The 26,568-nt window shown below is 42.1% G+C and overlaps 1 protein-coding gene across 4 annotated transcripts in view; it reads right to left on the reverse strand.

Annotated features, from left to right (window-relative positions):
- LOC147035012 (cyclin-J-like) overlaps positions 1 to 26,568 on the reverse strand; it is a 109,383-nt gene that overhangs the window by 32,533 nt on the left and 50,282 nt on the right. For all 4 annotated transcript variants that reach the window (XM_085892472.1, XM_085892465.1, XM_085892489.1 and 1 more), the window contains one exon: positions 20,349 to 20,559. In XM_085892472.1, the coding sequence (XP_085748598.1) occupies positions 20,349 to 20,559 (211 nt within the window). The remainder of the gene's footprint in view (positions 1 to 20,348; positions 20,560 to 26,568) is intronic.

Below are 26,568 nucleotides of genomic sequence, written 5' to 3' on the forward strand. Positions count from 1 at the left end.
ATTCACGCCCACTTTTCCTCTGTCCAATGGGGAGCCAGCCAGAGGTGAAGGGTCAAAGGTGAAGGAGCGAAGCCCCGGGGGCTATAAAGGGCCGCGTTCGCTCGCCGAAAAGGCAGTTGAGTTGGGAAGAGTTAGTAGTTGAGTTGGAAAGAGTTGAGAGTTTCTGAGAAGAGGAAAGCAGTTGGACGGAGCTGAGAAGAGTGGAGAGTTGGAGAGTGGTGATGGCGACGGCGAAGGCAGTCGAGAGGGCGCTCGTGTCAGAGTCGGGGAGCTGCGGAGAGGGGAGGCCGGTAACGCGACCGAGGTCGCGGTGGAGACGCTCGTCGCGGGACCCAAGCCAGCGAGATATCCTCATTCCCCCGAGCATCAACAACCCCCTCCTGTTTCCCCCCACGCTGAGATAGTGTGAGAAGGGGGCCCCGTTCCCACCCCATTCCAGGCAGTGCCAGCGAGGCCCGTGGAGTCGGGGCGCCACCGCCATCTTGCGGCTCATCACCAGACGGGTAGGCTCGACGCGGTCGCGGCCCCAGGCCCGTCTGCCCCCCTCATCGTTGAGGGTGGTCCCTTTTTCTTTTGCTTTGAGTATATGTGTTGTCGGCGCCGTCTGTGAAGTAAAACTGTATAAGTGTTGCCGTATGCTCGGTAGTCGGTAGTAGATCTGCAGTGTGTTTTTCTTTTGTTGCATTTGCTTTTTGTGCAGAATTGTTGTGCTTCTTCCACTTTTACATTTGCTTTTGGTGTATAATTGTATATATGTGCTTTCCGTTTGCCGCGGAATAAATGTGCTTTATGTTGAACTGTTTTTCCCGTTTCGCTTCGTCTTTTCTTTAGTTGAATCTCCATCTTACTTCACGTAAAGGGTTGGTCGTGGGCTAAAAACGCCCAATAATTAATCGAACCGTCGAGGTTGACGATAACACCGCTCGGTTATCCCGATAGTACGGAACGGGTCGCTTAAAGTGGCCCGTGTCCGAAGTCGACCTGCGGCGAGGTGCGATCGCCCGGTCTACCCTCCGTGTGGGTACTTAGGTAGGTCGAATTTGGCGAGCAACCCTATCCCACGCGGGGGGCCGATTGGCACGATCGTGGTGAGGCTGAAAGGCCCACCCGTGACTAGTTCCCGGCGTTAGTCCGAGAGGGTCACGACGGGATTGTCCGTCCGATGGGCGACGTGCCGCGATTCGAGTTACGTGGCCGCTCGCACGCCGGCGGGCGCGAATCCGCAACAATATATATATATATATATATATATATATATATATATATATATATATATATATATATATATATATATATATATATATATATATATATATATGTATATATATGTATATATATGTATATATTTTTTTTTGCCACAAAAATAATTCTAGCGACACAAAATAAATGAGGGACGGGTGAAAAATAAAATTGTTTTTCTGTCTCGACACATGAATGCTCCACCAACGACTGAAAAAAAAATTGGTTCATGCACGAGACTAAGAGGACAGCCTGCCACAACGACACCGCCACCCCCAAATAATAATTAGTTCTGTTATCCTAACTATGGAAAGTTTGGAAGCACTACCCTTATAATTTTGATACATTTTGCAATGGGGTATCCATGACATCAGCATCCAATCAATCATAAGACGTTAATTATTTGAATGACATATTAAAGTGTGCCAATGAAACAAAAAAGTATGCCAATGATATATTTGGACACCCTTGAAATCTGGATTTTCACAAGTTTATTATTATGGTGTGAAAAGTCATTATATGAAAATAAATAAATAAATAATAAAGACAAAATTAAAAAAAACAACAAGACAATAAGCTATTAGACTGCAGACCCTCGCCAGGACTTGTTTTGTGTGGTATTTGTGCACTGGTGTGTTACGTAATTAATGAGAGACATGATGAGAACTGCCACTTTATAACTGCTGGCACTGATGACCGAGTACCAAGATGTCCGCTTTGATCGGACACCTGACCCTGGCCCATGACATTATTTATTATTATTCAAATCACCACAAAGGCCATCTCCCCTCATGGCTCGCAGACTTCCTCTCCTGTCACAGTCAACGTGTGGTCCTAAATGGAGTTCTCTCACCACCCCCCCCCCACCCCTTCCTGTCCAGGGTGGAGTTCCTCAAAGTAGCGTTCTGCGCCCTGTTCTTTTTCTGGTTTTCATCAATGATCTCTCCGACTCTCTGGAAAATCCTCTTTATCTCTTTGCTGATGACTCCACCCTCTGCCGTACCATCCGTCATCCCTCAGACCGGCAAGCAGCAGCTTCCTCGCTCTCTGTAGATCTGGATAAAATCACAAACTGGGCCAACAAGTGGAACATGTCTCTCAACCCTGACAAATCTCACACTCTCACAATGTCTCTCCAAAAAGACCATTTAGAACCCCCCTCCCTCATCTACTTTCTCAACAATCCTCTAGAAGAAGTCCATTCATTCAAGCTTCTGGGTCTCACTATCTGCCATGATCTTTCCTGGCCTACAAGCCAGGCTTCTGGGAATCCTCCGTCACGCAAAGTCCCTCCTCGGCCCACCTGAGCTTCTGACCACATACAAAGCTTTCGTCCGCTGCCTGATGAAGTACAGCTCTCCCCTCTGGGCTGGTGCTCCTGCCTCACACCTTTCTTGGCTTCATGCTGTGGAAGCCAAAGCATTTAGGATCATTGGCATCTCCCGTGGTGAGGCTGAGTCTTTGGGCTTCTCACTCTCTCTCACCGCAGGCAGGTCGGTGGTCTTTCTGTTTTCTACCATCTCCTCTCCAGTCTCACCCCCCCCCCCCCCACCCTGCTCTGTCTGCGATTTGTCCACACCGTATTTCCACAGGGCGCTCAAGGTCCGCCAACAACCCCCTTCTGGTAAAACTACCAAAATCACGAATCACTGCTCACCTTCACTCTTTCATTCCTCTTTTTTTCCCGCCTTTGGAATAAACTCCCACACTCTCTTCAATCCCATTCTTCCCTCCATGTGTTCAAAACAGCTGTTCACCACAACATCTTCTCTTCCCCCATCCAAAACCTTGATCTTTTCTAACCCCGTTAATTCACCCCAAACCCACCTCCTTCAAATTCCCTGCTTTCCTTCCTGAAAGTCCCTGTAATGTCCATCTTGTATACCCCATGTTCCCCGCTCCATCCCTCTCCCTTCCACAGATCTCCAAATGTCTGTTTCCCACTGTTTTGTCCTTCCCTCTCCCACCCCTCTTGTGTCATGCCCCCCTTGCTGTGCGTTGCGTGTTCGCTCTCATTTGAGCCTCGTCAATGTATACTATATATATATATATATATATATATATATATATATATATATATATATATATATATATATATATATATATATATATATATATATATATATATATATATATATATAGAATTTAGAATGGGATTAAAATATATTAAATTCAAATCCAATGGAAGACCAAATAGGTACAGTCCTGCATTGGAGTAATTAGGAACCCAAACAAGTAAAAACCAAAGATGAAGTCATCAGGAGGAACCTGGATAGGATTCGCATTTCAGCTGCGACCCCTCGACCCTCAAACCCATCCAGGCACAGCCAAGTGAGCCTTATTCATAACAAAAAAAAAAAAGATCAAAAAGAACCCAGATCAAAAAATATTAAATAATAATTCTGGCTGCCAGACCAAGTGTCTGATCAAGTTCAATTTTAAAATATGTATTCCCCATCACTACTAGATCATAATTGTGAACGTTCACGTCGATTGATTAAGCGGTTCTTGAGGATGGATTTTTAAAAGATTTTCGCTCAATCCAATATGGCTGCCGGACCATGTGACCGATGACATATGTGTAAACCTTTTGTTCCTCATGGATAGGCGGTCATACATGTGAAGTTTCACCTCCATCTGTTCAGCCACTTCAGAGAAGATTTTTAAAGTTTTTTTTTTTTAACAATGACTTCCAAATCACGTGACCGATGACGTCACCAAGTTTTTTTTTCTGTGGACCATTTTTCCATAAATGACCCTCAAATTTTCATACTGATCAGATGTAGCATTCTACACATGCAATTACGACATTATAACGAAGGCACCTATGACATCATAAAAATAAAAATAAATCAGTGATACCCCATGAGGAGTACCACTTGCCATGTGCCAAGTTTCGATTTTTTTCCTTGAAGAGGTTTCAGAAATACAGGTCCAAAGTTTCCGTTTTTCCAACATGGCTGCCACACCATGTGACCTATGACATCATAATTATCATGAAAACATTCCACATGAGTAGTCGCACCAATGGTGAAAAATTTGTCTCAATCCAATGAGCAGTTGCGGAGAAAAACACAAAAGTTCTGTGCGGACAAACAATCAAAAACAGACAAACAAAGAAACAGATGGACCCAGATGCAATACCCTATCATTTGGCAAGGGTGATAATAATAATAATAATAATAATAATAATAATAATAATAATAATAATAAAATATATACATTTAAAAACAATGCCAAACATTCACGAACCACATAATTCGTGGCATTTTTCAGAAATGTATCCCCCACAAATAGCGGGGCTCGACAGTACTCGTGTATGACAGACAAAAGAAGGGCGTATACTGTGGACAAGACAAAATAAAATATCTGAGCAAATAACTCGTGCAGCGGCATTGCAAAAAACAAAACTGCATTCAAATGCACAGCGCTGTACTCCAGGTCAGGTATGGGTGTATGTGCCAGAGCAGCGCGTCAATGCATCCACTTTCCGCCGGTACTCAAGGGGCCTCCATCTGGCCATCCCCCAAGCAGACGCCTGGCCCACCCCATCTCCTTGAGATGCTGATCAACCTGCTGCAACCACAAAACATGTGGTCAGCCCATTGGCCTCCTCCACTCACAAGGCTCCATCACTGAGAGAATCTGGAGAGTAGGATCAGCGTCAGGAAAACGAACCACAGCTGACGCTCACGGACTATACAGGTAACAAATCTCATTTGAGTCTCTCTCAGCAAACACTCGTTCGACAGAAAATGTGACCAGCGATAGCCAAGGATTATCCGAAGAAAACTGGTACCGAAGGAGTTAAGTCTCCATCTCAGATCCCTGGTCAGGGTCAAAGTCTCACATCTGTAGAGCAAGATGGAAGCACCAAGGACCTGAACACTCAGACTTTCATCGTCCTGCACAGGTATCGACAGTGCCACACCCCATGATTCAGTGAATCCATGACTCGCAACTCCTGACCCAGACGTCTATTGACCTCTGACTCACAGCCAGGAGAGACATGAATATCACTGCCAAGGTAAGTGAATCTCTCAATGGCCTCAACATCTTCACCACAAACATGTACAGACAAGATAACAGCATCCAAGGTGTCATGGAAAACTTGGATATTAGTTTTGACACAGGAAACCCATAATCCTAGTGGCTCAAACTCCTCATTCAGCCCCTCGAGGGTCCCCAAAAGGATATCTAAAGTCTCCGCAAAGATGACTGCATCATCTGCGAAATCAAGGTCAGAGATCTTCACATTCCCAAACGATGCACCGCAGCTTGATCTCTCCGACATCCTCCCTAAAATCCAGTCTATACAAGCACTGAAAAGAGTGGGAGCCAATACACACCCCTGACAAACTCCAGTAACTGAAAATAAGTTAGAGATGGAACCACCACACCACACAGCGCTCTCAGTACCAGAGTATCGTTCAGAAAACTGATCAGTTTTAGTGACTCTACTCCATTGAGGGCAAATGTCCTGGAAAGCAACAATCTCCTACAAATTGACAATGCATGAACTTGTAGAACTCTCAACCAAATTTCACGAGCCCTTGGAAAGTCTCTTGGCCACAATTAATGTACATAATGATTTACAAGTTGCATAAACAAAACGATAAACAAATACGAACCGTACTGGAATTCAAAAATGAAGGCACCACCACAACTCCAAAGTATAAAATGCCCAGGTGGCAAGGCTCCTGTCCGACATTTCAACCACCAAGTTATCATCATCTCACAACTCATGGATTCTCAGATGAAGACTGCTCAGTGTTTTGAACATCAGGCTTGAGCCTTGCCTGGAGTAAGGCAGCTATTACTAGCTGGTGGTGATTTCATTTTTGAAAATGGATCTTCCCAATTACAAACTGTTTTTTTGCAAAACAAGCAATACTAATTAGTGACATAAAATAATACGTTAATTAATTAATTAGGCAAGATTACATAATGGTACCAAGATTTGGGGTTTTAAAAAAAAAAATCAATACATCCTCATATCTGCTTTTATATACAGGACTAAAAGTAATGTTGTTTCCACGATATTTTGTATCGAAGCAACAGGAGTTGGCGGTTTGACATTCACATGTGAGCACGAGCATTCTGAAGCTATAACTCCATGTTAGAATCCCACCTGCAATGCAGATTTTTTGTTTTCTACAGTCTATGTTCTTGTACAATGGTGGTTCAAAGTTATAACCTTTATATTTTACAAAAGGCAGTCAGTTTAAATATATTTTGTTTGATTTTTGACAGAGTCCCCTTTTTGTGTTGGTATCCAGAAACCGTAATAACGCGTTTCCCATTTAAATGAATGAGCTGAAAATCAAAATGGTAGGAAGTGAGAGAATGGAGGAGGGAGAAAAGTGAATAAGGATGAAATTTCAGGTTCACAAAAACAGCAGGCTGTTGGAATCAAGACGATTGGCTGCACAGTGTGGGGATGATTTCATGCCAAAAAAACCATCCATATTAAAAAAAACAGCATCTTGTGGCAAGAAATATTTCACAAACAAGACACCGTCATTACCTCCGCCATTGAAGGTGGACCGAGGTTATGTTTTCACTCCTGTCTGTTTGTCTGTCTGTCTGTCTGTCTGTGAGCAAGATATCTCAAAAGGTTATGAAAGGAATCAGACGAAATTTGGTGGACAGGTAGGGTGTGTGTCAAGGAGGAAATAATTAGATTTTGGTGAAGATCCAGAGACGAAAATTTTGAAGAGTGATGGGACCAAAAACAATATACAATAGAGCACGATATCTCAAAAAGTTGGACAAGTTGAGTGGGTCTCAAGAACAAGTCAATTCGATTTTGATGTGTGACAAGGACAAATGGTCGGGATGCAGATCTGGCCGATCAGTGGAATACAAAACACGAACTGTTCAGCCTGGTGGAGATAAGCGCTCCACTGAATACACATTCGAGTTATTCATGTGACAGTACGATGACCTCTCTCAATGCCAATGCCCAACGCGCAACATGTGACCGCACTTTTCTGGGATACTTCACAAATAATCTTCAAGCAAGGCAAGGTCTGCACCTTTTTCTGAAATTATTATTCAAAGCAAAGTGTAACAGACAATCTTCCCAAGCAGTACGTAATGAAATAATAGACGATTGATATAAAGCATCATTGCACCATTAAGAAAAGCACAGGACACATTCAATGAAACGGCTGTCAAACAGTGGCAATAAGTATTCCAGCTATGGAAGCAAAGAAGTTTTTTTGTTGTTGTTGTCGTCGTCGTTTAAAAAGCAAAAGCTACAACATGCTCAAGCGAATTGTTCATCTTTTTTCAGCTTGCATCAATGTAGCCTCCGCACTATTCTCCATGGCAACGATGCGTTGCCGTCACCCCACTAACTGACACGGGAAGGGCAATTACGCTGGGTCAGGAGAAAGGCCAGCTGGCTGCAAGTGGGGATCGCTTTGCCAGATGCAAGCCCGGTTTGCAAAATCTCTGCCAAAGCTTCAACAGCATCACAGACGCAGAAGCAGAACACCCAGTTTTTCCTCAGTGCTTCTATTTGGCACCAGACATTACAACTATAGGACCGTCAAAGTCCAGGGACTCCTTCTGAATGTTTTGCAAACATTTGTGCAAGTCATCCCGTACAGGCATTTCAGCAAAAATGGAGAAAGCCGTTCCAGGAAATGTAGGATTTTCTGACGGACCAAGCCTCGCAATGTATTTCCGAATAAAATTACAAGGTGAATCAATGAACATGCAAATTAAGAATATATACTGAAGACAAAAGTACAATAGAGCAATGAAAACCAGGTTCTATCAGGGAACTATATATATATATATATATATATATATATATATATATATATATATATATATATATATATATATATATACATATACATATACATATATACCTTCTTCGAAAGGCGCATGTGGTAGCCTGCCAGACAAAAGCAATTACAGTTTTCAACATGCGATTCTGCAGACTGCTCTTGAGGAATGCACTTCCTTTACTGGTTGAAAAAACAGCAACAGGACACGTATTGAACTACAGAATAGTCAAAAGCAAGTGCTTTGCTGAAGGTACATTCTAGCAAATGTCATGCAACAAATGAGAGAATCATGAACTACTTTGCAAAATGGCAGGTTATTTAGTGTTCACAATGCCTTGTAAATGTTTGTTTATCGACAAGAAATGGCTTACAAAATCGTAGATAAATCGTAATTATGTAGTACGACATCTTAGTTGAAATAGAGGCATTCCGACTTCAATTTCCAAAGCAATACTATACACATCTTACTTAACTTTAACCAGTGGCTGAACGGAGCAAAACCAATGCACCACCGAGTCAGAGTGCAACCATAAAAATCAGAGTGCCTCCCAACCTCCTTCTATAATATCATTTGATTGTGCGAGTGGCCAAAAACATCCGGCAAAGGTTACTCTGTTTACATCGGTCAAAAATGTTGTGGCCCGATAGTCATAAACAGGTAACATTCCAGATTTTGATGATGCATCTTGCTACTCGTTTACGTGCTGGAGGCCAACTTAATGGGTCAAAGTTTAGTTTGCCTGTTTGATTCTCCCACCTGAGCACAATGTTCAAGAAAACAGGATCCCAAGTTCATATTACATTGACTGTGTCTATTTTGGGTTTTAAAATCAAGTTCTGAGATTTTGCATCACAAATACTCATCAAGTTTACGCTTTATTTCCACCAATAACATACCAATGTGATGCCATGTTAATTATCTACAGGTACTGCAGACACAAAAAAAATGAACAGCAGTCGACAATGAACAACAAGGCAGTAGATGAGATGAGGTTAAATTGATGAATGAAGTGTGTTGTGGAGACAAACAGACAATCTGGAAACGTGAAAAAGTTTCAAAAATTAATTCATAAAACTGTATTCTTAGTTCATCTTTAGGAAACTCTCCCATGATGTGTACCGTATGAGCTGTGGAGGAGTCGTCGCACATGGAGGAACGAGTTTACGGATTTGTATTTTGTGAATTTCTCTAACAATTGAAAAGTTTTTTTTTTTCTAAGTCAAAAATACCAACTTAAGCTTTGATAAACAAATTCCAACAACTTTCAAAGTCCCAAAGAATTACTAATTTGTTTGGCATTGTTGGCCGTCACAACAGACATCACAAATGCCCGTGTGAGAATATCAGCGGACATGTGATGCCAAAAAGTGGTCGCCAACAAGATGCTTCATTTTTAAAGGAAAACCCTCAATTGAAAAGTCAGACAAGTTCAATTAAAGTATAATTTCGGTGAATTTTGCTCTTAGGATCCCAAAACTATTTGGCTCAATTTTGAAAATAAAGATAACTCAACATCGAGTTGCAAAATAACGATGAAAAAAAATAAACGCTTTCATAACCATAATAAACTGTTCTTCATACAGTATCCCATGCACTTGGCAAGACTTGCAAGTCAGGCAAGTCAGGCAAGTCCAAATGCCACCAAACTCACAAAAGCTTCTGAAAACAGAGGAGAATGGGGGAAGTGGGAGAGCCCTGGGGAGACAGGAAGAGGACTGGTTGTTTTGGGATTCACAAGCATGTGAAAAGGACGAACATATGGCCTCTATTCTCCTCAAGCAGAACAGGACAATGAAAAGCTCCTATGTGTGCCTCTCACAAATTAGATTCTCCAGCAATTCTGGTCCAAAGCTCTCACTGCCTTTTATTATTTAGATTACACAAGTGTGTTACTCTGGAGGTGCGAAATGTAATGACAAAAGCATGTTTATAAAACGATCCAGGCTCCAGAAACGTTACACCCCAGAGTCCAAATGCTGTTTTAACACAGTCTTAACCTCCAAGGCCTGCTTTACAACATACTTTAGTTCCTGTTTGTTCACCCAATCAATGTAGGAAAAAGAGAAATTTGGCGGCTGTCGCATACATGTTTCATTACTGGGACATGTTGCTTCAACTTGATGTTATGACAGGTGGCTTTGCATTTCCTTTAATCACATCATATGATAGACAATTCGAGAAGTGGCTGCTTATAAATGCATTTCTAAACCACTGGACAGAATGAGTTGAAAACTGTTGGTTGTATTCAGGATGGGGGGGGGGGGAAGCAGCAGATTTTAGGGGGTAAATTAATAGTCCTAGGGGTTCGGGGTGGGGAGAGGACCCCATTGCTCTCCATGTAAGTATGAATACGATAGCACCCACTTTGGGGGGGGGGGGGGAAATCCCACTCTTAATTGTAATCTCGAGTATTCTTGCAACTCCTTATTTTTTTTTTCACCTTGTCCTGCATTGAACCACTGATATTTCTATCACAGCAAATTCAATTCTTACAAGAGTTTAAAACACACAGCTTCATTACAAATTTGGTCATTATAATCGACGCTGCACAGACTCAGACGACAGCTGGCATGACTAAGGACTGCACATGATACGACTCACAAAGACTGCAACTGCACGCTAACCTAGCTAGTGCTGGGCATCTTGCCTTTCTCATCCTAAAAGGTATACCAGAGTTGGTGTCAAAGCCACCCAATGCTCGCCTGTTTATACATTAACCGTTTTTAAAAGACTAGTCTAATAATATTTTTTATAAAGCATTGCAGTGAAGTCTGATCCAAATAATTTTAAAGCAATATATGTATTTGTTTATTGTAATCAGTAACAAGAGCACAAGTGAGCATAATATATGCCCGAACAAGAAGGTATATACAGAATTATGCTACTACATGGAAAACAGCATCCTCGTTGCCATGGCAACCACTTTAGATGACAAACGTATGTCGTGACACACCGTCTCCACAGTCTGTACCTATGTACCAAATATGAAACATGAAAGTTGAAAACTTTGGGAGTTAGAGTGTGGACAGGAACAGATGGAAAACAGCATCCTGGTTGCCATGGCAACCACTTTTGATGACGAACGTATGTCGCGACACACCGTCTCCAGAGTCTGTACCTCTGTACCAAATATGAAACGTGAAAGTTGAAAACTTTGGGAGTTAGAGTGCAGACAGGAACGGATGGACAGACAGACAGACAGACAGACAGACAGACAGAGAGAGACAGACAAGCCGGCAGGCGACGAAGGATTCGCTAGGATCGAAGCGCTGGAAACGATGCTTTTCATTCTGACCGATCCACCAACGAAGATTCATTGCCAAGACGTACTGGTTCACATACAATTGTTCCTCTGCCTGGAAAGATTTTTCCTATTGCGTATTTTACCAACTGGCACTCATAAAAAAATGACGGTAAATAGACACCCTATTTTTGAAGGACTACCATTTGAAAAATAATCGGTTTGTGCTGTGGAGCTTCACGTTGCAGACACACACACACACACTCACACACACGGAAACCCAACAATAAGGGATATCTAGCATATATAGTGAATGCAACAGACAGACGGACGGACGGACGGACGACCGGTATCACATAATACGCCCCGATGTATATATATCGGGCGTATAAAAAAAAAAAAGTGTGGTAGATAAAAACATTAGAAAGGAAAAAATAATTTGCACCAAAAACTTTAACATTTTCACACTCACGCTCACGCCGGGATTATCGCTATAGCTCTCTGTTCTTCGAACAGGCGAGCTAAAAAACGTTTAAAATTTTTAAAATAGATGGTCTCAAAAAGGTTGCTAAAAAAAAAATAATAACTGCAAACGTACATTTTATTTTCTATATAAATATATAATATGACTGTGTCCATCTAAAGTCTGTCACGACTGCCGTATCTACTCTTTCTGCACTACGTGCATCGTCAAACTTTGTAACCTTAATTAACGGTGTCTTTCGCTGCGAATTGTGATTCCTATCAACTGGCATTCCATCCCATCCTTAACATGGATTTAACATCCATCCTGGATGGGAATATCTGTTAGCAAATAATATTTTGAAACATTAATGTAGTATTAAGCAATTGGAAGACAAGATTTTTTGTGACTTTTTTTTAATACTCTGATAAGGCATATAAAAATAAAATAATCTCAAATTTAAAACTTTGTAACCCAATTGGAAGTGTATAAAATTATAAATGTATTTTTCAGTCATTTACAAATTTCCCCCTTCTCCCTCCATAACAGTATGGTCCACCAAAATTAGAGGTCTCCATTTTAATATGACTAATATCTCCAATTGGGTTACTGTTGAAGCTCCCAGCATTGTACGTTTTCGAAAAACGTTAGTTTCACAGTATTTCTGATTCTTCTGGTACTCTGCTTGGGTGTCCTCTTCTGTTTTGATGTGGCACCTCCCAATTCTGGAGGTGGTGTTGTGTTTTAAAAAAAAATTCATGGAGGAGTATCAATGCTCGTGGAGGAGCAAGAACAGAACAGAGTGAAAAGAGCAGAACAGAGTGAGGAAGGGGGGTGGGGTTACACACTAACAGTAGGGTTGAAAGCCAAAATAGAGAGAGGCTGAGAGAGTTAAGGGATGTGGAGTAGAATGAGAGCAAGGAGAAGACACAAGGGGTGAACAAGATGGATAAAGCTGCAATCTCTCAACCACTGAAGTGGAAGGAAAAACTGGAAAGTCAGAAAGAGGGAGGCTTGGGGAAGGATAATGGGGGTAGAAAATATCAGGCTTGTGGATGGGGGGGTTGACCTGAGATGGAGGTGAACAGCTGCCTAGAAGCCCTGCAGGGAAGAATGAGATTGAGACTAAGGAAGTTGGTTCCACCCACAGGAAAAAAAAAAAAAAAAGGAAGAAGAAAGAGAAATAAATGAGTGGAGGTGAGCAGTGAGTCTGGATTTTGGGAGTTTAACCAGAAGGGTGTTGCTCACAGACAACATGCAACCCAGTGGAAACCTGGGGGAACAAAGTACAGAAAGGGCAGAGGGTACAAGACCAGAAAGGAGATGGTAGAAGACAGAGTCCATCAACCTGTCTGAGATGTGAAAGTGATAGGCTGAGAGACTCAACTTCATGACAGGAGACGCCAATAATCATCAAGGCATTGGTTTCTACAGCATCAAGCTGAGCGAGGTGTGAGGCAAGGGCACCAGCCCAGAGGGGAAAGCAGTACACCATAAAGCTGTGAATGAAGGTCTGGCAGGTGCATAAAAAGTTGATATGCCATGGAAAGACTGCACCACAGAGAATGCCGAGTTGACAACAGCCTTTGGAGACCAACTTAGATATGTAGTTTGCCAAAGAAAGATCATGGGTGGTGGAGAGGCCCAAATGTTTGAGTGACTGAACTTCAAGAAGATTGTAAGGTAGAAGATGGATGGGAGTGGTCACCAGACAGTTTTTTTTTCAGCAAGACAGAGTGAGAGAGTGAGTGTGAGTGAGATTTGTCAGGAATGCACAACATATTCCAAGTGCAGGACCAGCTCGTATTTTGGCCAAAAGGTACATTCCTCATTGTCCATACTAATCCTCAGGAACCTTCTGGAATACCTCTGGCTGTGCACTCCCCTCTCATGATACAAAACCACACACACACGTGACATTAAGAGTCACCATTGGACTGAGTCTGAAACAGGGGCTCATGGATTTGGTCTCGATTTTCGTGTCCGTGCGTGCGAGGGTCCGCAACCACATCTCGGACATGTATGGACAGATTTTATTCGTGCTTGGCACAATGACAACACATTATGGTATACATAGGCACATCATTGTTTTGTGATGTGATCAAAGATGGTGGACGAGTAGACCGGTGGCCATTATAATTGCACATAAATGTGGGCTAGCCCTTTAATTCCATACAGCAAAATTAATAAAACGGGGGCTATGACATTTAATGTCTCTTTTTACTTGTTATTTATGTTAATACAATGGCACAAATGTGCAGAGGTATGTTCTTGCATGGTTTTTGTCAATAAAGTATGAATAGTCAGAGAAAAAATTAAATGTGTGGATATTCATATTTGTATCATGTTACCCAATTTTCAAGAGTATTTTAAAGCTCTGGAAAATATTTATTTCAACTGTTAAAAGTGTGTGCAATCTTGTATTGAGCATTCAGCTCATAAAGGTTAAACATACCATATTTCCTGCTTGTGGAACTTTGACCCAACGTGTCTGTGCGGGCCTAGGCCTTGGCTAAGACCTCTGAGAGAATGACCTCCTCCTCCTTGATCGCAGAGACAACTTCCTCCTCCTCCTCCTCCTCCTCCTCCTTGATCGCCGAGACGACCTCCTCCTCCTCCTCCTCCTCCTCCTCCTCCGAGACGACCTCCTCCTCCTCCTCCTCCTCCTCCTCCTCAGAGACTGCTGGGACAACCTGCTCCTCCTCCTCCCTTTATAAGGGGTGAGGTCCAATGGCACCAAGCCTCTGGCCTACCATGACCACAATACTCCTCCACTTCCCTCCATCTTCAGCCAACTTTTTCAACTCTCCAACCACCCCGACCTTACTGATCTCTCCTCACACAATCATCCCATCTCAAACGCAATCAATCTCTTTTTCCTCCTCCCTTGCTCCCTCAACCTATCCACTGTCTTTGCCAATCTCTCTTCCCCATCTGCACAAAATGTCCAGCCCATCTCAGCCAGCATTTCACCAATCTCCCCATCAAACTCATCTGCACACCAATCTCCTCCATCAGTTCATCCATCCTTTCCACTCCCACAATCCTCCTGACCAAGTTCTCACAAACCTATAGCCACAGTTGTCTCTGTCAGTGCCACCGTCTTCAGGCCATAAAGGTAGGCTGGCGTGACACATGAAATCAGAACCTTCTCTTTCAATTTCCTTGACATCTTTCTGTCTGCCATTAATCCCTCCAAACTCCTCCACACCTCTGCCCCTGACTTGCCATTCCCAGTCACTGTTCCCCACAGATACGCAAACCGACTTCTCTGCCTCGTCTCCTTCCCCTCGAACCTGATATTCATTTCTGTTCTCTGTCACATGGCCATCAACATCCTCAGTCTTCTCCATACTCATATTCAGCCAACGCTTCCCAAGTGCCTCCTTCCACTCCCCCAGTACCTCCTGCATCTCCCACCCACTCTCCACCACGACAACCACATCGTTCACATACAACATCCTCCCGATACTACCACTCAAGCTCACCTTCCTGCATACTGGCTCCATGACCATGATAAACACGAGTGGGCTGAGAGCTTCCCTGCCTCAAACCGATGTTCACGCTGAACTCCTCAGATCTTCCAACAACCTAACTTCTGCTTCTGGCACTCCCATCCATCTCAGTGTCACCATGACCATCTCTCTCGAGACAGTGTTGTAGGCCTTTTCCAGGTCCACAAGTCCCAATGCCATTTCACCTTGCACCTCCAACTGCTTCTCCACCAGCTGTCTCAGCATAAACATCCCATCCGTCATCCCCCTCCCCTTTCTAAAGCACTGCTGCTCTTCTCTATCTCCATCTCCACATTCTTCATTATCCTCTCGTCGATAATTCTCTCCAGCACCTTAAATATATGACTGAGGAGCGTAATGCCCCTGTACTTCCCCAGATATTGAACATCACACCCTTCCCTTTCGATATCGGCACAATAAACTCTCTCCTCCAATCCTCCAGAATTGAACCCTTTCATATGAACATTCAACAGCCTCATCAATGCCTGGCACTCTTCCCTTCTTCATCCTCGTCAATCTCCGTGATTTGTACCAACTCCATTTTCCCCTCTGCATAACACAGGAGCTCTAACTCGCCATTGCTTTCTTCCCAGTTCAACAGCTCCTTGAAATATCCTTCCCACACCATCAATACTGCCCTCTCTCTCTGTCACTAGTCTCCCTCCACCATCCTTAATCTCCCCACCCACCGGCCGTCATATCCTTACTATCAACATCCGTGTCACGAGCCAATTTAAAGATAATCTTCTTCCCACCATCCTCTTCCAACTTATTGTTGATCCATTCCATATCATTTTTCACCTTGTCTACCACTCTCCTTGTTTTCTTGTTCTGCCCATACAGGTGCAGCAACCCCACATATGGCTGCCTCCCCCAATCCTTGATCTTCTCAATCCTCTTCCACACCTCCTCCATTTTATCAACTGCCTTCGCTACTTCCCTCGTCTCCCATACCTGGTTTCTATCCCTCGCCGATGCACCCTTTTTCCTGATGTCCTTAAACACAAAACTTCTGCAATTCCCCGAAATGCCTCTCCGTACTTCTTCCACTCCTCCTCTAAACCTTCAGCTTCTTCGCTAAGTTGTTCATACCTAGCCCTCATCCTCTCTTTGTACTCTTATGAGGACGTTTTCCCTACACTTCCCCCACCTAATAATCTTCTGACCCCTGCTCTTAACATTTCTCCTTTTCTCCATCCATACCACAAACACCACAGACTTGTGCTGGGAGCTAACATGCTCCCCTGCCACTGCCCTGCAACCCTAAATCCTCTACAACTGTCGCTTCCTTTCCACCACCAAATCCAGTTCTGTTCTACGATGCCCACTCCTCCAGGTAATCTTGTGGTTTTCCCACTTTTGAAAGAATGAACCAGCTATGGCCATCCCATTCCTCAGCACCAGCTCTTGACCCTCTCTATTCCTCGTTCCCCAAATAAATTTACCAACACATTCCTTTTCACCCGGCTCCGCTACTCCCACATGTGCAGTAAAGTCCCCTGCAATGCACAGCATCAAGTCCAGCTCAACCAATCCCATCCTCTCCAGTGCATCCCTGAATGCCTGCTTCTCTGCCCCAGTCCTTCCCGTTTGTGACCCCTATACCGACATAACACACCATTTGCCTCCATCACCACCCATGCCATAACTATCCATCCCTCCCATCTTTCAACTATGACCACCTGCTTGCTTCTTCTTGCGCATGGCAGCTATCATTTTGTTGGGGCAAGACTATACCGCTGATGCTGTGCACCTATACCAGTACACCGGAACCCATTTCGCCGACCTAGGAAGGATGGCAGGCTGAGTCAACCCCACCTGGTGTTAATTCTGCAGCCAACGGGACTTGAACTCAGAAGCACAAGATCTCAAGCCAGCCACCCTGACCACCAAGCCAACACCAGGCTAATGTCTGCTTGCTGATCTCTTCCGATACTATTGTTCTCACGCAATGACGCCTTCCATCCCCACGCGCATGTAACAGCATGTACACTCCCACCAACCTCCTCGGCCTGTCTGCTTTCCACCTCGTTTCCTGCAACCTCCTTCTCTACATCATCTCCACCACCTCAACTCTTCCCCCCTCCATTGATGCCACATTCAAACTACCAAGCCGGACCTCACTTCTGAACTGCTGCCCGTTTGGAAGAGCCAGTACCATCTTGATCAGTTTGGGACGACATGGTCATCAATCAGCAGAGTTGCCAGGGCCTACCTGCTGGACCCACTACCTTGTCTGTTGTCATAATCCTGTGTGAGCGCACGCACACACACACACCGGGCTTTCTCCACTCGCTTCTCTCCTCCCCCTGCCCACCTCTCTCCCCCACACTCGAAACACTCAACCCTACCCCCCACTCCTTCCCCCCACCCCACCCCATCCCTCTCACCTTCTTTATGTCCCACTCTCCATGCCAAGACCACTGCTTATTCATTCAATTTTAATAGGGTTGGGCATACAACCATACTTTTTTTGAAAGGAGTGTTTTTTATGGCCAATTTTTACGCTGATCATGAATCCGTTGAACTTTTTGACATAGGATGATGTCTTAGGTTGGTAAAATGCAAAAATTCAAAATGGCCACCAAATTTACCCATTTTCAGGTAAAATTTGATAATTATGGCTTACTTGAGCATGTGATATGTCATTTCTTATGTTTTCATGGTTGCTGATATCGAATACGAGGTCAAAACAGTGACACATGATGGCTGTATGGATTTATAGCTAAACATGGGTATTTTCGATGGAAAATACCCACTTTTCAATTTCAGAACGAATTTTGAATTGATTAATCAACTATATCCTTTGTTTTTGATGTTGCATGTTTTTCGTGTCGTTAGACGTTACAGATAATCAACAGTGATGTCTGCCGAGACTTCTAGTGTAAGAAGCATGGAGGTCCAGTGACTCCTATTTCCCTTGACTCTCTTGAGAGACTTAATGAATCACAACTACTCAAGGAAATAGGCTACCTTAGATCGACAGTGGCGCCCGATATACGCCAGAAGCGTAGAGTGAAATGTACCGACGGAACAAAAACTTTCACGTTTGAGAAGTTCAGTGTAGACGAACTGAAAACATCTATCAGAAATTCTGTCAAACCAGAGGACAATGTTTCTGTCAATGTCGATATATTGCTGAAAAAAGTGCTTTGAATGTTGAGGAGATGTTGATGTGATGATTAAAGTAGTAGTTTACAGAAATTTGTGATATCTTCATTTGATTCTTTGAAATTATGGTCACGCTCACATTTTTGTGCGGATTTTATCGCAATATGCATCGTGGGGCAGTCTGGTTGACCTGTACGAGTTTATAAGTATCATTATTGATATCAGCGACCCTGAAAACATAAGAAATGACATATTACATGCCCTCGTAAGCCATAATTATCAAATTTTACCTGAAAAGTGGGTAAATTTGGTGGCCATTTTGATTGTTTGCATTTTACCAACCTAAGACGTCATCCTAGGTCAAAAATTTCAACGGATTCGTGATCAGCGTGAAAAATGGCCATAAAAACTCCTTTCAATGGGACAACAGAGAAAAAGTCGATGTGTGCCCAACCCTAATTTTAACACTTTCCTTTTCTTGTATACAGTATATCAATAATCAAACAAAAATAAATCAGTACAAATGATTCTTCTTCTTCTTGCGTATGGCAGCATAGCTGCCAGGGTAGCTATCATTTATTGGAAGCGCGACTGTGTTGGTGATGCAGTGCCCCTCTACCAGTACACACTGGTACTCATTTCGCCGACCTCGGAAGGATGACAGGCTGAGTCAACCCCCTAGTGTATTAATTCAGCGGCCAATGGGGCTTGAACTCAGGACCCTAGGATCCCAAGCCGCCACCCTAACCAGTAAGCCAACACCAGCCTCGTACAAATGATTTAAATAGGGGGGGGGGGGAGGGAATGCAAAGGTATTTCCATTTATAACATAAACAATGCGGTCATCAAAAGCTATGGCATCTAAAAAGAGGGCCAAGTTAAATTGTACATCAAGTAAGATACTATCAGGCTAAAGTTAGCCCTCATTTTCATGCAAGATTAAAAAGGCACGAAAGTCACATGTTCACATTCGGCAAGTGCCACATGATCAATTTGACCACTTGAAATGTGAAGGCAATTGCATAATTCGGGAGATTTTATAAAATATGGAGTAAAATTTTTTTTAAAGGAATTGTATTAAAAGGCACCATCTAATAATAATTATATATTTCAAAAAATCTGTGGAATTATATTATAAAGTCAAAAATAAATCACCAAATAATATTTTCCCATCAAGAAAGCTTTGGTGTAAAAGCATGCAAATCAATTAATCACAATTTTTAAAAGATCAAAAAAAAAATAAGAGGACAAAAAGAAAATATTTCCAAGAATAACAAAAAGGCCAATTCTGAATTTGATGGTCAGAACCTTCAAAAGAATAATTTACTTTGCCACATTACAGAGACAAGAAAAGTTTTTCAATTAAATTTCAATTTAACTGGATCTCAATTTAACAATTCAATTGAATGCCTGCCATTACACAGGTCCTGTGATTCATCGTCACAGGCTGAGTGGTATCGACAAAATATGCATTTAGCCTAAACGCTGTCCATCATCTGCTTGTTAGCCAGTGACAGCTAAAACAAATCAAAATAATACATTACGCAAGTTCCTTTCTCATGTGGCATTCTCAAAACACTTGCAGCAAATACAATACAAGACAGTGTCTCCTATTCCGTAATCCAGTTTGGTTACCCTTTCGATACAGAATCCATCGAATTAAAAACACCACACAAGTCCACAAGACTTTCCACGGGACAATATTTGAACCTAAGGTTTACATTCACTGCATGATGACATCATTCAAGTGTTCGAGCGTGTCCTTCGATATGAAAATTTGGTGCAAGTTTCAAAAATTAAAAAAAATAATTTCCCCAGATAAAATGCTATATTTTGCATTCCATCAAATACTAGTTGGGCTTTTCCACTACAATGAGAAATTGTGCAGGCACAAGTGAAAAAGCAAGACTGGAAAATGCACAAGCTTAATGGAACATAAGAAACCATGAAAACAGGTGAAACGTATGAAACTTACTGGCAAGAACTAGGCAAGAGAGCGCAGCAACATAGAGCTGTTTTACTGCGATGTCATAGCGATCCATGAAGAGATCCAACAGGTACACTGCCAAGTGTCGAGTGGCAGCGCTCAGCTGGAAACGAGATGCAAGTACACACAGGAGGTCGATAAAATGGCGGCGCAGGGGCAACTGAGGTGACTGGCCACGAAATACAGGCAGTTTCAGCTCCTGGGGTAAGAGACAATATGAAAGAGCAAATGTGAAAATCAAGTGGTTGAGTGCAAAGGAAGCACTGGTGAATTTTATAGCTGAGCTTAGCAAGCTCCATCCAATAACATCACATCAGTGTCAGCAAGGGAGCTATCAAAGAGGTATATGCTATTGGCTCATACTCGCCCATCTCACAACATCACATCAGTGTCAGCAAGGGAGCTAACAAAGCCGTACAATGCCAATGGCTCATAGTCGCCTCCAAGCTGTCTAGCCTGGTTTTGAATCCTAACCCAGCTATAAACTGTCATCTCCGTGTTTCACAGGCAGGGTGATTCATCAATGTGTGTGCCCATCCCTTGGATGGATGTTAAACGGGCGTCCCGTCTGCCAACAGTTGGTGGACGTGAAAGATCCCATGCTGTCCTTTGCAAAGAGTAAGTGAGCTATGGCCAGCACCAGGGGAAAATTGCAAATTCCTGCTCTAATCTACAGGGGGGCTCTGCATCAGTGGCATAGTTTGGAACCCAGCAAACAATGCTACCCGCACCCATGTGCTAGATACAAACGATGTAGAATGACAATGAGTCATTGCTAAACTTTGAAACTGAGAAAAATGATAAATGCAAATCAGTTTTAAGGATTCAATTGAACACTAGATATTGGCAAATAATTATGCATTATTGGTACTGCTCAATGAAGTGTGATGTGTCGATGATGTACGAGTAACAACTTTATTAATAATTGGAGAATCCTCTGGGGGTAGGGGTTGGAATGATCAAAATGGCAATAGTATCCTAATGGAAAACAAAGAAAACTAGAAAGCATCTCAAAATGCAAAGCCCGTCTGTGTCCACTTTGTATTCAAATTAAACTTCTTGAAATCTAAATAAATTGGTGCTCTCAACATTCTCATAATAAAAATTTGATGAACCTTTTTGCGGTCATCTTGTGCAGCACAGCGGCAGACAGGCTAATAAGGCATGTTTTCCCTTACTGGGAATTTTCCCTTTGACATTTTGACTCAATTATTAATTAGTCTTCTCCTCAATGTTCTGATAATAACAGTTTGTTGAAAATTTGATGAGAAAAGCTCAAAGAGTTTTTTTTTTTTTTAAGAAAAAGTTATGGCCTGGACAGATGCACTGACACACTGACACACACACACGAGTGTTGCGTGGCAGACAAGCTAACAATCATAAAGACAAGGACCTGAAGCCAAAATACCTGAATAAAAAAAGAAAAAGAGCAATCAGAGATTGCAGACCATCGCTAGGACATGTTTTGTGTGGCGTTTGTGTATTTTGTGTGGCGTTTGTGTACTGGTGTGTTACATAATTAATGACAAATAACTAAAACTGCTACTTTATAACTGCTGGCAGTTATGACCAGGTACGAAGACGTCCTGCTTTGATGCAACCCCACTTTGATCGGACCCTGACCCTGACCCATGACGTTTATTCTTCTTCTATTGAATTTAGAATGGGATTAAAATAAATTCAATTCAAATCAAATGGAAGACCAAACAGGTACAGTCCTGCATTGGAGTAATCAGAAGGAACCCAAACAAGGAAAAAGCAAAGATGAAGTCATCAGAAGGAACCTGGATAGGATTCACATTTCAGCGGCTTCTCCTCCACTTTCAAACCCATCCAGGTACAGCCAAGTGAGCTATATTTAAAAAAAAAAAAAACATAAAAATAATAATGAAGATTCAAAAAGAACCCAGATCAAAAAATAAACAAACAAGCAGTCATAGACTGGTACTTATGAAATCGTCAACTTGATCTCTGACCTTGTCTCATAAAAGCTGTCTCTAGAGAAGGTAGCGACGCAAACCAGAAGTTTCTACGATGATTCTGTACCAAACCTCTCATAAAACATCCGATTTTTACCAGAATTTCGACAACCGAGTGTTAAGCATACTTAACCGTTACCAAAATTGAAGACAGGATTGAAATTGACTTTAAAACGAGCGCGTAATGCCGTGTTGTTACAATCCCCCTCATTAACATAATCTTCAGTTAAGCCTCAGATACGACACCCGACATAAATCTCATAAAAAATCCGATTTTTACCAGAATTTCGACAACCGAGTGTTAAGCATACTTAGCCATTACCAAAAGTGAAAACAGGATTGAAATTGACTTTAAAACGAGCGCGTAATGCCGTGTGTTACAATCCCCCTCATTAGCATCATCTTCAGTTAAGCCTCAGACACGACACCTGACATAAATCTCATAAAACATCCGATTTTTACCAGAATTTCGACAACCGAGTGTTAAGCATACTTAACCGTTACCAAAACTGAAAACAGAATTGCGATCCGAGTTAAAACACACTCGTAACCTCGACCGAAGCAAAAATCTCCATTTCTCCATGCAATTATTTAATATTATTTTATCAAAGTCACAAAACCGTAATATTCAGCCATCCACCAACAATCTTTACATAATCTGACGGCTTAGCGAGTCAGGCATGCGACGATAACCTTTATTGGAATAAAAAATGACTTTTAAACACCATCTTTATCGAAAACACCATCAGCGCTCACACGCAAAACCTTTACGTGACTCAACGCCGCGTCTGCTCGAGCGCGCTGCACCACGTGACGAGCCGTGACGCGGCGAGTGAAATATTTTTTATACAATCTTAAAACGTCTCCAAAACATCCGATTTTTACCAGAATTTCGACAACCGAGTGTTAAGCGTCCTAAGCGATCGCAAAAACCGAAGACAAAATTAAAATTGAAGTTAAAACAAACTCGTAATGTCGACCGAAGCAAAAATACTCCATTTCTCCACATGAATCTACGGAATTACGTTTGACCTCACTGTGACCTTGACCTTTGACCGATTTTTACCAAAAAAATTCAGGAGGGTGATGGCGCTAGCCATCACCCTCCTGAATCAAGTGGTGTAATTTGACATTGGTAGCTTCTTCCGTTCTCGAGTTATCGTGCCTACAAACAAACACACAAACACACACACAAACAAACAAACAAACACACAAACAGAGAACGGCAGTCATCAATATACTTACTAAATCTTTAGATTTCGTAAGTAATAATTCTGACTCTCAGAACATGCATCCAGTCAGGTTGGAATTGAAAACATATATTCCCCATCCCCACTAGATCATAATTGTGAAGTTTCACATCAATTGATTAATCGGCTCCAGAGAATGCATTTTTAAAAGATTTTCGCTCAATCCAATATGGCTGCCAGACCATGTGACATCAATTATTTGTGAATACCCTGGTATCCCCAAGGCATGGGGAACATTTCTGTGAAGTTTCCCCTCGATCTGTCCAACCATTCTGGAGATTTTTTTCATAGGGTTTAGGGTAAATCCAGTGTGGCTGCCAAACCATGTGAACTATGATGTCATATGTGTGAACCTTTTGTTCCTCATGGATAAGTGGTCATACGTGTAAAGTTTCGCCTCGATCTGTTCAGCCACTTGAGAAAAGATTTTTGAAGGTTTAATAAAATAATAATAATAAAATATGGCTGCCAAATCACGTGACCGATGACATCAGTTTTTTTTCTGTGGACCATTTTATCCCGAAATGACCCTCAAAAATTTTTGTACTGATCAAGTGTAGCGTTCTACATGTGCAATTACGAAGTCATAACGAAGGTACCTATGATGTCATAAAAAAAAAAAATCACTTATTCCCTATGAGGAGTACTTGCCACGTGCCAAGTTTCAATTTTTTCCTCGGTGAGGTTTCAGAGATAGAGGTCCAAAGTTTTTCCAACATGGCTGCCACACCACGTGACTTATGACGTCAATTGTCAAGAAAATATTCCACAAGAGTCGTCGCTCCAGTGAAAATTTCGTCTCAATCTGGCAAGTGGTTGCGGAGAAAAAACACGAAAGTTATGTGCGGACAAACAAAGAAACAAGCAGTCATAGACTGGTACTCACGAAATTGTCAACTTCACCTCTGACCTTGTCTAATAAAAGCTGTCTCTAGAGAAGGTAGCGACGTAAACCAGAAGTTTCTACGATGATTCTGTACCAAACCATCAAAAATAGAATGTTTGACCTCACTGTGACCTTGACCTTTGACCGATTTTGACCAAAATCTAATCAGCACAAGCCATCACCCTCCTAAATCACGTGGTGTAATTTGACATTGGTAGCTTCTTCTGTTCTTGAGTTACCGTGCCTACAAACAAACAAACAAACAGATGACGGAAGTCATAAATATACTTACGAAATCTTTAGATTTCATAAGTAACAAATGGACCCAAATGCAATAACCTCCTTCGGCGAGGGTAACAAGAACCCGAAAAACGAAAGCTCGTGTAATTAGTTGACAAATATAGAAAAATAGCAGATTTAAGCTCTCAGAGCGAGTTCAAAAGTCCAAGATAAAACATGCAACAAATGTTTCTCATACAAAGGATATCGACCAGCACGAAACTGATCAAATGTTCAAACGTTCTTGAATAGTTAATCCATTGTGGAGAACCCTACCAAAATAGATTTATGCCAAACAGATCGATAAATAGCTGCTTGGCCAAAACGCATCGCTCATGATGCTAGGATAATGGGTTAAAATCTCAAATAGTTTGTGACTTAATCATGTCCATATGAAATCATACTAAAAAAATTAACCCGCTCGGTTGTGACGTCAGCTCGGATACAAAACTTGATGTAACCTAGTAGTAATCAACCTCAGCGACTACGGAAAGTGAAAACAGAATTTAAAATAACCACGCGAAGCCGTGTTGAAGTCAGCGGACCTCGTGTTGCCCAATAAACAAGGCCAGACGACAGAGGTAACGAGAAACTAGTTGGTCAAATTAAATCTTCTTAATAATCCCTATGAAACCCATTATGCATTATAGCCGTCCGATGCTTCCTTATAGGCCATTCCCCAATTGGTCATTTTGCACTTGATGACCCTGTAACCTTGACCCAGAGGCGAAAATGTGAAAAAGGGCTCAGACAATCCACAGAGAGCAACTAGTATTATCATCGTGTCAAGTTAGAACTCAATTGGCCGAGACGTCAAGGAGGAGATAGAAAAATAAAAATGGTTGACAGACGGACAGACAGACAGACAGACAGACAGACAGATCTGAGGACATCGAACAGTTATATTAGGTCAGCTCGCTGACCTAAAAAAAGGCAATTTGTTATCTGTGTTTGACCGCAACACATCAAGTCGTTACTTATCGAATCGCATCCAAACTTGACAGGAGGACTAAGGGTCACACGATAGAGGATGTAGCTACTTCATTTGCCCCCCTCCCCCAAGGGGGTTTTCCAACTTGGATGAAATCCCTGTTCAGGGAGCTCATCGTGGTGTTTTTCCAAGGCTGCTTGTAATAACAAAAGTAACTAGAAAGCATCTGAAAATGCAAAGCCCGACCGCTATGTATTCAGATGCGTCCACTGCATTTTATCTCTGATGCGTCCGCTGAGTAGTAGTTGTATGTATTCAGACTTCTGCTTCTTGTTCCGCATAATAAACATAATGAAAACAGCGAAACTAAAATTCACAATTTTAGGTGACCTTCACCTTTTGACCTCAAAAGCAATAGGCTTCAAGTGACCCAATATGAAAACCATACACAAATTTCACATCAATCGGATGAAAATTGTCAATTTTATGCAACCTTGACCTTTTGATCTAAAAATAAAAAATAAAAAACAAAAAACCAATCGGCCTCGAATTTTTAATTGGTAAAGAAATTCAGTCACCCAATATGCAAATTCTTAAAATTTCGGGTCAATCGGATGAAAATTGACAATATGTAATGGGGACCTTTGACCTTTCGACCAACTTATTAATTTGGCTTCTCCATATTCTCATAATAAAGCTTTGTTGAAAATTTGATGACAAAAAAGTTACAGCCCAGACAAACACAGACAGAACAGAAAGACAGACGAACACACAGAAGTGATTGCAAAACCCCGTCTCCCGCTGCGTGGAGGACGAGCCAACGACAATGGCACTCGTAGGAGCAGATACCTCCACCAGGCTGAACAGTTTACATTTTGTATCC

This window comes from Eptatretus burgeri, chromosome 1 (genome assembly GCF_056783735.1).
Source record: "Eptatretus burgeri isolate ZD-2024b chromosome 1, Ebu_testis_v1, whole genome shotgun sequence".
NCBI classification, from domain to species: domain Eukaryota; kingdom Metazoa; phylum Chordata; class Myxini; order Myxiniformes; family Myxinidae; genus Eptatretus; species Eptatretus burgeri.